This window comes from Pteropus vampyrus, unplaced genomic scaffold (genome assembly GCF_000151845.1).
Source record: "Pteropus vampyrus isolate Shadow unplaced genomic scaffold, Pvam_2.0 Scaffold54, whole genome shotgun sequence".
Taxonomy (NCBI): domain Eukaryota; kingdom Metazoa; phylum Chordata; class Mammalia; order Chiroptera; family Pteropodidae; genus Pteropus; species Pteropus vampyrus.
The window spans coordinates 7,580-19,206 of NW_011888835.1; the positions used below are offsets into that span (position 1 = coordinate 7,580).

The 11,627-nt window shown below is 32.5% G+C and overlaps 1 protein-coding gene across 1 annotated transcript in view; it reads left to right on the plus strand.

Moving 5' to 3' along the window:
* LOC105292249 (fibrocystin-L-like) overlaps positions 1-11,627 on the plus strand; it is a gene marked incomplete at its 5' end in the record, with an annotated part of 117,123 nt that overhangs the window by 7,445 nt on the left and 98,051 nt on the right. Inside the window, 9 exons of the mRNA XM_023530776.1 lie at positions 569-728; positions 1,010-1,145; positions 1,848-1,991; positions 3,483-3,640; positions 4,564-4,677; positions 6,085-6,234; positions 7,247-7,371; positions 8,558-8,721; positions 9,952-10,124. Coding sequence (XP_023386544.1) covers positions 569-728; positions 1,010-1,145; positions 1,848-1,991; positions 3,483-3,640; positions 4,564-4,677; positions 6,085-6,234; positions 7,247-7,371; positions 8,558-8,721; positions 9,952-10,124 — 1,324 coding nt within the window. The remainder of the gene's footprint in view (positions 1-568; positions 729-1,009; positions 1,146-1,847; positions 1,992-3,482; positions 3,641-4,563; positions 4,678-6,084; positions 6,235-7,246; positions 7,372-8,557; positions 8,722-9,951; positions 10,125-11,627) is intronic.

Sequence of the window (11,627 nt, forward strand, 5' to 3'; positions counted from 1 at the left end):
ATGAATCCCATCCACCTGTTGGAGGGCCATACATAGTCAATCTAATTAGTAAAGTTTTCTTGAAGCAATGTTTTATTTCCCAAGTTACAAGTGGAGCTAATATTTAAGGAACCTGAGAGTAGAAACTTTTCATCTCTGACACAAACAACCACTCAGGTACAAAATGTGTGACAGGTCTAAGTCTACTTGTCATTTTCTTATACATGTTAAAGTATTTAACCTCTGCATGTCCTCTTTGTTTTATGCCAGAGATTTTGTATTATAAACTACAATGTAATTTTGTCTTAAGCTCCTTGAGGATAGGAGATAGTATCTTTTTCAATAAATATTTTTGAGAAAACCGAATGAATTAGTTATGAATGGGAACAACTCTCGACTAATGCAACTAGCTTATATAATTCATTTTGTTTTAGTAAGCTACTATAAAACTTTTAATATTTTAATATTTAAAATCAGAGATACTACAATATCGATTATTTAACAGGCAGGTATTTTATATAGCATTAAAAAAATCATAACAAGTGCTCTGGAAAGAAAAGTTATATTTATTAGTTATTCTATTTTCCAGATATTACATTGAAATCTTGCTACAAGAGTATCGACTAAGTGCTTTTGTTGATGTTGGACTCTACCAGTATAAAAATGTCTATTCTGAACAACAAACAGAAGATGCAATAAATGAAGAACAAGTTATCCAATCCCAGTCAACAGTTGTCCAAGAAGTACAGGTTTGCTATGACTATAGATCCACTTTATAGAAAGTAAATGTTCAAAGATAGGAGTTCTATTTGGTTATTCATTTTGCTAGGTAAAGTACTGTTTGGGTGAAAGCAGTCATAGAAAATTATTGAATTACGGCCTGGAGCATCTGTATTATAAATAAAGAGGCTGTTACCTAAGACAAAACTATAAAATAGAGTAATAAAAAAGCATTGACTAACCGAATTATGATGCTTTTAAAATGTGTTTTTCTAGATAATAAAAAAATATTTTTTTAATTGAGAAATAGGTTATAACATTGGAAAACTGGGAAACAACTAATGCAACTAAGGAAGTTCAGAAGGTCACAGTGACCAGCCCATGTATAGAAGTTAATTCATGTTCACTTCACCAATATAGATTAATTTACGACAAGGAAAAAACTGGTAAGTGATAAATAATAAGGAAGATTTTATTTCTTTTTATATATACATATAATTATTGAGAGATATTTGCTATAGTCAAATTCTGCTGCCTGGAAAATATAGTTTTAATATTATGCTAGACAAAAAAAGCAGAAAAGTATGGAGAAAAACCTTCAGACTGAGATAGAAAATAGCACTAATAAAACCATGATATATCCTATCATTTTCCTCTATAGGGATCCTGATAAGTGTATATCTAAATGTATACAAGGATTTTATATATCTGTGACTCACAGGTATAAGTTAATTGGAATTAAATTCATCATTACAGAGAAGTAAAACATTTCTTTCAATTTTTCAAATTAAGTAATAGACCCATGAGACACTAATTATTTGTTAATAAAAACATTGTTTTTCCATATTTTATAATAAATCCTGAAAAAGTAATTTTTGCTTTTCTATTAATTGTTTCGGTCAGTAAATATTGATGAGTGCTTCCTGTTTGCCAAATACAGTGCTTATTATTATGGGAATATTAAAACAGTAAAATAAGAGCCTATCCTCAAGAGGCCACAATCCAATTAAGTTGTCAATATTATTGAACTTAATTCAATTTCAGAACACAGTTTCATTAAGTGATGATTTTTATGGTACATGATTTCATTGCTGGCTGTGGCAATACAGAAATATTTGAACTCTTCTTTTTTTTTTAATTCTTCCAAGTCTGGCTACCTGCTGATGCTTCTGATGTCATACTACAATCAGCCTTAAATGACCTCTGGTCTTTAAAACCAGATTCAGTTCAAGTAATAAGAACAAAAAAACCCCAAAGTTATGTTTATATGATAACTTTTTTATCAACTAGAGGTAAGCATGTATTCCACTTTGCACTTCCCTAAAGGTTTTTTTTAGGAAAAAACTTTGTATCCTGTGTAACTCCACTAAAAGAGATAAACGCTCCATAAATGAGATAAGAAAAGAATTGGATTCACAGCCTTGATCAATTTTAGGAAACATAGATATTAAGTGGTTAATTTTTTCTATTGTAATTTGTATTTCAGTTGTATCTCCAGGAATGCACAGCTTCAGTGCATGAGAAATATACTATACATACGCACTACAGATGTGCTATCAGTATAATAGCCTACTTTATAAGTTAGCAAAAATTAGTGAAGATATTAATTATGGAAATGAAGTTTAAGTAAATCAGTATTGCCCAGGAGACACTCGCCTGGCCAGGTCTTGCCTGATGAAAGGATTCTGTTGTCAAATCTCTGTTGGAAACACTGCTTACAATAGCTTCTCTTTGAAGATTGACGGAGCTTATTAGAATAGTAAATCTCTGAGGAGTTCGACAGTGAGAAACAAACAAAAACAGAAAAGTTCACTTGTGTTTTAAGTAACTTTTTTCAAAATTATTTGACCTCTCTACCCTTTTTTTTAAATAATAGCTATTAATTTATTAATGTTTTATATTTGCAAGTCTTAAAAGCCAAATTTAGCAACCAATGTGTATATTGAAGGTGCTTAGCTCATGAAATAGGTCCCTGAATATGCATGTGTTTTTCTTTGGGCAATCATTCTTTCTCAATTCATATAAGTAAAATGTACTTCAGTGTTTGTCTCATTTTATGAAATTATTTATTTGATTGTTGAAGGGAGGGTCAAGAGTTATGTTTAACATGAATGGAAGTTCTAAAAATTCCCCGCAAGTTAGATTGTTAAAATACTGTATAAATGAAGATACGGTTATCCTTGTGCTCCCAGTAACTTAATTATAGATCAAGGAGAAATTTTAAGGCTTTCAGCAGAGACCTTAAGAAATATGGTACCAAAATCATAACTGGGAAAATTCTAAGACTTCACCCAACAAAGAAGGTCAATAAGATTCCACTAGTAAAACATCCTCCAAAGAAAAAGAGACATCTGAGGAAAAGGCCTTATTTCTCCCAAAGTAGGAATGCATAAACAGGCCTCACAGGCTTGGGGCTATTTCCTGAAATGCAGCTCTGTACCCTATTCTTATCTTAAAAAAAAAAAAAAAAAAAATGGCACCATCCCAGCCTAGCCCTTTACCCTAAGATGGTGGTACTGACACAAAACTAAAAGAATTTTTGGAATATCCAACTGCGCATTGATTTTTACGTCATGGTCTCAGCACCTCTTTCTGTTTATCTGCTGTTTTCCTATTTCTGCTATACATAAATCTGCCCAAATTTGAAGATCTGCAGTTTCCCATCATCTTTCTTTTGTGATAATGGAAAGATAAAACCAATTTTGTTAAATTTGAGCATCTACTACGGATCTATTGATGTTTTTGTTAATTAACTTAAAATTCTGTTTGGTACTTGATTGCAGGAGACTTTAATATGCTTGGTTATGAAGTATTTGAAGGGCATAACGTCACACTGGATATTACAGAACAAACCAAAGGAAAACCCAGCTTGGACACATTCACTCTGAACTGGGGTGGGATCATGTCTAAGCCTCTTATCCCATGGTCATCAGAAGCTGAAGTATGCTCTATGTTAATTTTTTAAACAGAAAGCTATTTAGGCATCACCTTTCTATAAAAACAAACAAACAAACAAACAAAAACACTTTAAAGAGTTGTAATACACTCTCCCACTTGGCATGATGGGTTAGTCAACCCAAAGTGAGCAGAGAAGGGAGGAAATATTGCAAAGACAGGGAATGAAAGGGGATTTCTTAGATCTAGGGCAACAGGATCCAATGTATCTCCATACGGGGCAGCTGTTCGTAAAGAAAGACTGTTATGAGTACTGAAGTTTGACAACTACCTATGCAATGAGTTTAGGTTAATATTTGTTTGATGATTACACATCATATGGCATCTCAGGTCTTTAGTTCTAAACGCTATTTATATCTGTTCTTTGCCAAAGAAATAGATGTGGAAATTGTAGGAGACCTCGTGAATGTGTATAGATTCCTATGTAATCCAGAATTATTTATTATATTTTAAATAGTCCTAAATACAGGCTTTCAGTATCTGTATGTCTCCTTTTGAAAAAAGAGAATGCGTTGGATTGTACCATTTTTTCCCAGTTACTTTTGGGTTAATTTGGAAAACCAGTCATTTGGAATCTGTTTAATTGGCTGCTAATTCGTTTAGGTTTGTCTCATTGCTCTCTTTAAAAAACTGTTAAACAAATATGTCTACCTTAGTACTAATTAAGTAAGCCAACATTAGCCAATTGGATGTAACTGTTGTCATTCTAAATTAAAACTCCTGAAAAAGTCACGGGACACTACATGCATTATTTAGGAAATGATCTCATAACTATGGCTAAAATTTGTGTATTATCTTATGACTATGTTGAAATTCGACTATGACTAATTCATAGAATTATCAGTAGAATTACTAATGTTTTAACTCTCCATGAAAAAGAAGTTACTAAAGTTCATATTATTATTTTAGTTTCAGGCAGCAGTGGAAGAAATGGTTAGTGCTAAGTGTCCACAGCAAATTGCAAACTTTGAAGAAGGATATGTTGTGAAATACTTCAGAGATTATGAAACTGATTTTAACCTGGTATGGAATGTTTAATGAACTGCAAAACTGACCAAATAAGAATTCATATAATTGTTTGGAATGTTGTCATTTCTTTTTGGAACTAGCATTAATTCCTTTATTGTTCAAAGTCAAATTACATATCTAATCTTTTGGTAAGGTTTCTTCTGGCATCTCTTTGCATTATAAAATGATCCATTTGCGAAAGCAGTATTTATACCACACATGAATTTCTTGAGCAAAAGAAAAGAGGCAAAATGGGAAAATGTAATATCTCTAGGTTTTTTTGTTTGTTCTCTTCACTTGGACGCAGATTATATCTCCTTTCTTCACTGGCTTCAGAGAATACAATTTATAGTAGGGCATTGTATAGTAAATTTTGAGATGACCCTCTGGTCAATTAGTATAATATCTAATGACTATTTCTTTGTGAGATATAAAGGTTTATCTTTGTGATATACAGTAAAGAAAATTTAGACTTAAGGAAGCCAGATAATCACCATTTCCAAGGGAATATTATCAGAATAAGAAATATTCAATTCAATTCAATACTCTAGAAATAAATGAGTCTTTAAAATCTACATATCACACGATGCTTTATATGAACAGATTTATTAGTAAAAAAAGGGAAAATCTTAGGCTATGTTTTCAACTTAATTTAGTAAATCTACATGTATCTGGGCTCTCCTATACTGAATGGAGTACTTGCAGCCATGGGAATTACAAGTAATTTACATTATATCCCTTTCCTACTTTATCCCATCATCATTACAACACACTTTCTTCGCACCACCTTACCTTGACTATTTGCATTTCCCAGCACTACTCGCTCAGATCCTTGCTTCTTTGCACTTATTTTACCCTCTTTCTGAAGCCCCTTGAACCCCCACTTTTAAAAAATAACTCTTGTTTATCTTTAAAGACAACTCGTATGTCACTTCCTCTGAGTCATCTTTCTTGATGCTTTTCTGTGGGTTTATGTGAGGCCTCCTTTCAGCTTTGTTTTTATAATCCTTAGTTCCTTTGTCCCAAATTGGGAGGTTTCTATGTTTAGGAATAGTGTTCTTCACCACTTGAACCATGAAAATTAAACAAAAAGCACACAAATGAACAAACTTACAAAAACCTGGCACACAGTGAACACTAAATAAAGGTTTGTAGAAGGAAGGACTAAATATCTTTATGGAGCTTATAATATAAGGGAAAGATAAGATGGGAAATAATCTAATACAGGCACAAGGGATTATGTGATTATGGATCCAAATGAGTGATATAGGATGAGAGCTTTAGAATTTCAAAGAGGACATTTCAAGTTACAGTTGGGGAGCAATGGAATCTGAGTTGGAATTTGAAGGACTTGTGTGGAATGTTGAGGAATAAAGCAGACAGTAAATTATGTTGTCATTTGAAATGCTGCCGTTTCTGTAGGAAGATATTAATAGAGGGCAGAAGACAGCTGAAACTGATGCTTACTGTGGTCGTTATTCCCTGAAAAACCCAGCTGTTCTTTTTGACTCAGCAGATGTTAAACCAAACCAACTATCATATGGAGACATTTTATTATTTTCTTATAATCAGGTAAGCTCAGCAAAATGACATGTTAATTAAATTGGTAAAATACTTTGGTAATAAAATTTCATGAAATTTTCAGATACGGAAAAGTGCCTGTCATGTGAAATCATGTCACATTGGACAGGCACTGCGGTTCACATTCTGGGTGCTTGTGAATTCCTCTTCTGCTAATTCGCGAAATAAGAAATTAAAATAATGTGCAGTACCACGCTCATGTATTCTGCTTTATCTCACAATTTCAGAAAAAAATTATTTGCACAAAAACTTAAAAACTAAAATAAATATAACTTTTTAGATATTCCTTCATTAATTCAGAAGAAACAAAAATGAATAGCCATCATAGAGTGTTCTCAAGTATCTAATCAGGGAAAAGTGAAATAAAAATCACGAGAAGAGGAGATGGCAGTTTTAGGATAGGTATTTAAGACTAGCAATCATAGCTTTACCCTAACCCTGTCTCTGGTTTTAAAATTCTCAAATTGTAGCATATGTTCTAAAGTTTAAAGTTCTAAATATATTCAGCATTCTTAAGGTGTTGCAGACCAATTAAATTGGTATTTAATGACTATTTTACAGTGACTTCTCCATCTCTAAATTCTCAGCCACATTCACATCTCAATTAATCTACTTGAATGTTTCTCTCTTTTCTCTATGTATAATGGACTTTTAAATTCACTGAATAGTTCAGTTAGAGCCAGACTTAATTCTTCTATAGCTCTATGACTATAAGGAGTGAATTATTTTCATTTTTTAAGGAAGCCATATCTAAGAAAACAATAGAGAATTAATCATTAATCGTAAGGTCACTTCAACTCCACCTCCTCTTCTATAAAATCTTCCCTAATTCTTCTGCACCTAATTGGCTGAAGTTAATCATTCCTCTGTGTGTTCTGATACATTTTTTATGAAAATGCTTACTAGATATATACTGGATTGGATTGAATTAATTTGAATTGTTACAAAACAATTTAATGGTAGGGTATCGTTACTGATTTTTTTTTTCATATTTTCTGTGTAGTTATGCTTAGCATACAAAGGATTCCTGGCTAATAACATTGGTCTAAAATTTAAATACCAAGACAAAAGCAAGATTACTAGAAGCACTGATATACAGTTTACATATAATTTTGTATATGGAAACAAGTAAGTTACACTTTGAATTTGAAAACTTTAATTATGCTATAGTATATAGACTACGGAGATAAAACAAACTCATTTCTTGTTTGTTAGTTTTTGAGAAATTATGAGCATCATGAGTTAAACTGCAGTTTTCCTGCCCTGGATATAAGCTTCCTACCAGAAATAGTTGTGTCAAAAATAAATATATAGATTATGAAAATAAAAATTAGTCTGGTGTCATCATCGCCCATGACCATTTGAAAGACAAAACAATGGTAAACTGCTCAGTATTTCTAATTTTCTAAGTAGTAGTTTTTAAAACTTTAGAATAATATAACTTTATCAATTTAAAGAGCATTTTAACTTATCGTAGTGCTGCTATAATTTTCTAAAACTGGTATTCTAAGCTTTGTTACACCAGATGTAGATCCCATGATGAGTTTGCAAACCATGAAGAAAATGAGAATAAAAAATGCCCAAACAACCTAGACAGTTGTAGCTGATGTAAAGATTATTATTTTACTATATTTAGTCATTTGGATGGCAGCATTTATCTCTTTGTTACAAACTCTCATAGCTGAATTGCTTAATTGCAATTTATGGGAATCTAATGCAGTTAATATTTAATGGAAAGTCTGAATCTAAATTACACAATTAAAAGGTACTGTGCTATAAATAACTTAGCACCTTTTTTTGCCACTTAGGACAGCAGACAATGCAACTCCAGTGAGCTCTTTTGGAAGTAATAGCGAGTTCCAGTTTTGCTTCTTAGTATTGGGCTGAGTTTACTGTTTTTTCCCTGATATAGTTTACTTCATTCTTGTGTCTTGTTTTTGTTTATGTGTTCTACACCAAGGTGCATGCTCCTTGGTTTCCTTACCTGTTGTTACAGAAGATTTTACATTTCTGTGGCTACTGCCAAGGCTACAAATTTAAAAAAAAAAAAAAAAACTACGTTTGGATGCAACATTAAATCGTTTACTGCCAGAGTTAAGTTTCTTCCTGCTGTCCCTTGTTATGGCTGCTTTTCTGTGCTAATAAAGTATACTCGATGGTGTTCTTGTGTGTGGGGGGGGGGGGGGGGTGTGTGTGTGTGTGTGTGTGTGTGGGGGGGGGGGGGGGAGGACCTTTTACTCTTTGAGATTTTAATGCTTTTTATAATATATTTGTTTACATTACTGATCTATATACCTACTTAAACATATTTCAGCTGGACATACACTTGCATAGACCTTCTGAACCTCATACAAACCAAATACACTGGGACTAACTTTTCTCTTCAGAGAATTAGTTTACAGCAAGCATCAGGATCACAGTCCTTCTATGTGGATATAGTATACATCGGACAGACATCTACAATGTCAATACTGGATGGTATGTTGTATAATTTCATATCTACTTAATATAAATTTATTTTGTAGTAAAATCTTACCATGAAAATTATTTATATTTTTCAGTTTAGATAGAAACAGTCATCTGTAAATATCTGTGTTATTCTTTTAGCAAAATAATATTATTACTTAAATCATTACTTTTTAATGAATAGGGCCAGGTGATTATTCTAAGAATAAGTGCATCCTTAATGTAAACTTTGTCATTATAGCAAGAATTAGCCTTTATAGTCCTGGATTCTGTTTATAGATATATTAACTGTAGCAAGTATTTTCAATTTGTTTTGTTTGATTTTTTGAGAAACAAACTACCAGGTTAGAGATCTAAAGGCAACTGTTGACACTGTCGTTGTTAATGTTGACATTGACATCTGTTTGGTAAGACTGAGCCGAACCTTTCCATGGACTTGACAGTGATGATTAGTAATGTGATAAATGAAAACTTTTTTTCTAGTAGTCTTAGCATTGTTTTTCTAGTAATGTTAGTAGACTCATATATATAAGCTGTGGTAATAAAATAATTTAAATTAAACTGTGATTTTAAAAAAATTCACCCTAACTCCAGTCACCTTAAAAAGTGACTTCCGACTTTTCAGAGGAGTTTTGGAATCTTTTCCTTTGGAACTATTTTCAAGTGCAAGGTTATGAGTCAACTGGTAAAAAAAAATTAAACGTTACTACTTTACTCACTCCTTCTGAATCCACTATCACCAGATCTACGTTATGACTGGCAGAACAAGTGTAATGTACAGCTGATTTGTGCTAGGATAAATGTTTCAGTTCATTAAACATTTATTTAGCACCTACCATGTAGCAGGCACTGTTTCAGATACTAAAGGAAGAGCAGTGAACTAGACAATGCCAGTTCTGCCCTCATGGGCACACATCCTGGTGGGCACCACATCAGGGCACCTAGAACAGAGCAGAGCTAACCAGCCCACAGAAAGCTACATGGAACCCAGAGTTTGGTGACTGTTAAATAACAATTTAAGCAATTTTTTGTTTTACCTGATGAAGCTCATATATCAAAAGACTTAAAGCTTTATATTCTGGAAGTGAAAATTTGCTAACTAGTTACCTTAAAATCTTTTTTCTAAAACTTAGTTCTAAACAGCTTATTCCATGACATGTGGGTATTATTTGATGATGATTTTTATTTTTTAGCAGTAGAAGCTATATAATTTTATTTCCCAATTATTTTTATGTTCTTTAGAAATGCCAAAGAGAAGACTTCCAGCATTAGCAAATAAAGGGATATTTTTAAAGCACTTTCAGGTGAATCGGACCAAAATTAATGGATCAAGTATAACCAACCAATATTCTGTCACCATGACTTCATATAATTGCAGTTATAATATACCCATGATGGCTGTGAGCTTTGGGCAGGTAAGCCTAGAATTTTATAAGTTACTGTTGTCAACTTATAAAACATTAGCTTTGATCTAATAAATTTTCTTTTTAATTTTTACACATAGCTGACATAAAGATTGAATATCTTTTAATAAGACAAGACACTTATTCTAACAATAAATGAAGACTTAGAGGCCTGTTGAACTTAAACTTGAAAATTCACTTTCAACATTAAAAAATGTCTTCAAAAATATATCTATGCGATAAAATGGGAAAATAGCCTTAAGAAATAGTCAGATTTAAGTAGAATTTTCTGTGTTGATTTAAAAGAAACAGTTGTAGGCTCTTGCTACCTTTTTATAGCCACAGCCACCTCCCTCCCTCCTGCACCCCTTTTATTTGGTAATTACGATATATACATCTCTATAATTTTGTCATTTCAACAATGTTATGTAAATGGAATCAGACTTTATATAATCGAACCAGGATGTAGCCTTTAGAGATTGGCTTTTCACTCAGTATAATTGCCTTGAGATCCCTCCCCGTTGTTGTATATATCAGTGGCTTGTACATTTTGATTGCTGAGTAGTAGTTAATGGTATGGTTGCCCCAGTTTGTTTAAGCACTTACTCATCGAAGGACATTTGAGTTGCTTCCAGTTTTTGGCCGTTATAAAGCTGCTATACATATTAATCTCTGGATTTTTGTGTGACATCAATTTCCATTTTTCTGGGTTAATTGCCCAGGAGTGTAATATGAGGTCATACTGTAAGCACATAGATAGTTTTGTAAGAAACCATCATATTCTTTTCCAGAGTGGGTTTACCATTTCCACTCTCACCAGTATTGTAAAGGTGATTCAGTTTCTGTATAAACTTGCCAACATTGACATTATCGCTATTTTTTATTTTAGCCATTCTGATAGGGTGTGTATTGATACTCATTTTGGTGTTAATTTGTGTTCTCTAATGGCTATATTCTCTTCTATGAAATTTTTCTTCATTTTTTTGCCCAATTTCTGATTGGATAATTTTCTTATTGTTGAGGTTTTAGAGCTTTGTGTATATTCTATCTAGATATAAGTCCTCGGGTAGATAGTTTGCAAATATTTTCTCCCAGTCTGTACCTTGCCTTTTCATCTTATAGATAAGGCCTTTTGTAGAACAAAAGGCTTTAGTGTTTTTTTATAATTTAATTCTTTAAGTATAGTCTGTGTACAATCATACATTGTTTATATTACTTTCGGAGGTACGATAAAGTGATTAGACATTTTTATACCTTACATTGTGATCACTTCACTAATTTTAGTAACCATCTGTCATAATGATTGTAAAATCATAATATCATTGACCGTATTTCTCTTCCCCTTTTCACCCATCCTCCCTCCCCATCCCTTCTAGTAACCACTCCTTTGCTCTCTGTTTCTGAGTCGTTTTTGTTTTGCTTGTTTATTTTTTAATTCCACTTTTAGTGAAACCATATAATATTTGTCTTTCTCTGCATGACTTATTTTACTTAGCATAATACCCTCTAGATCTG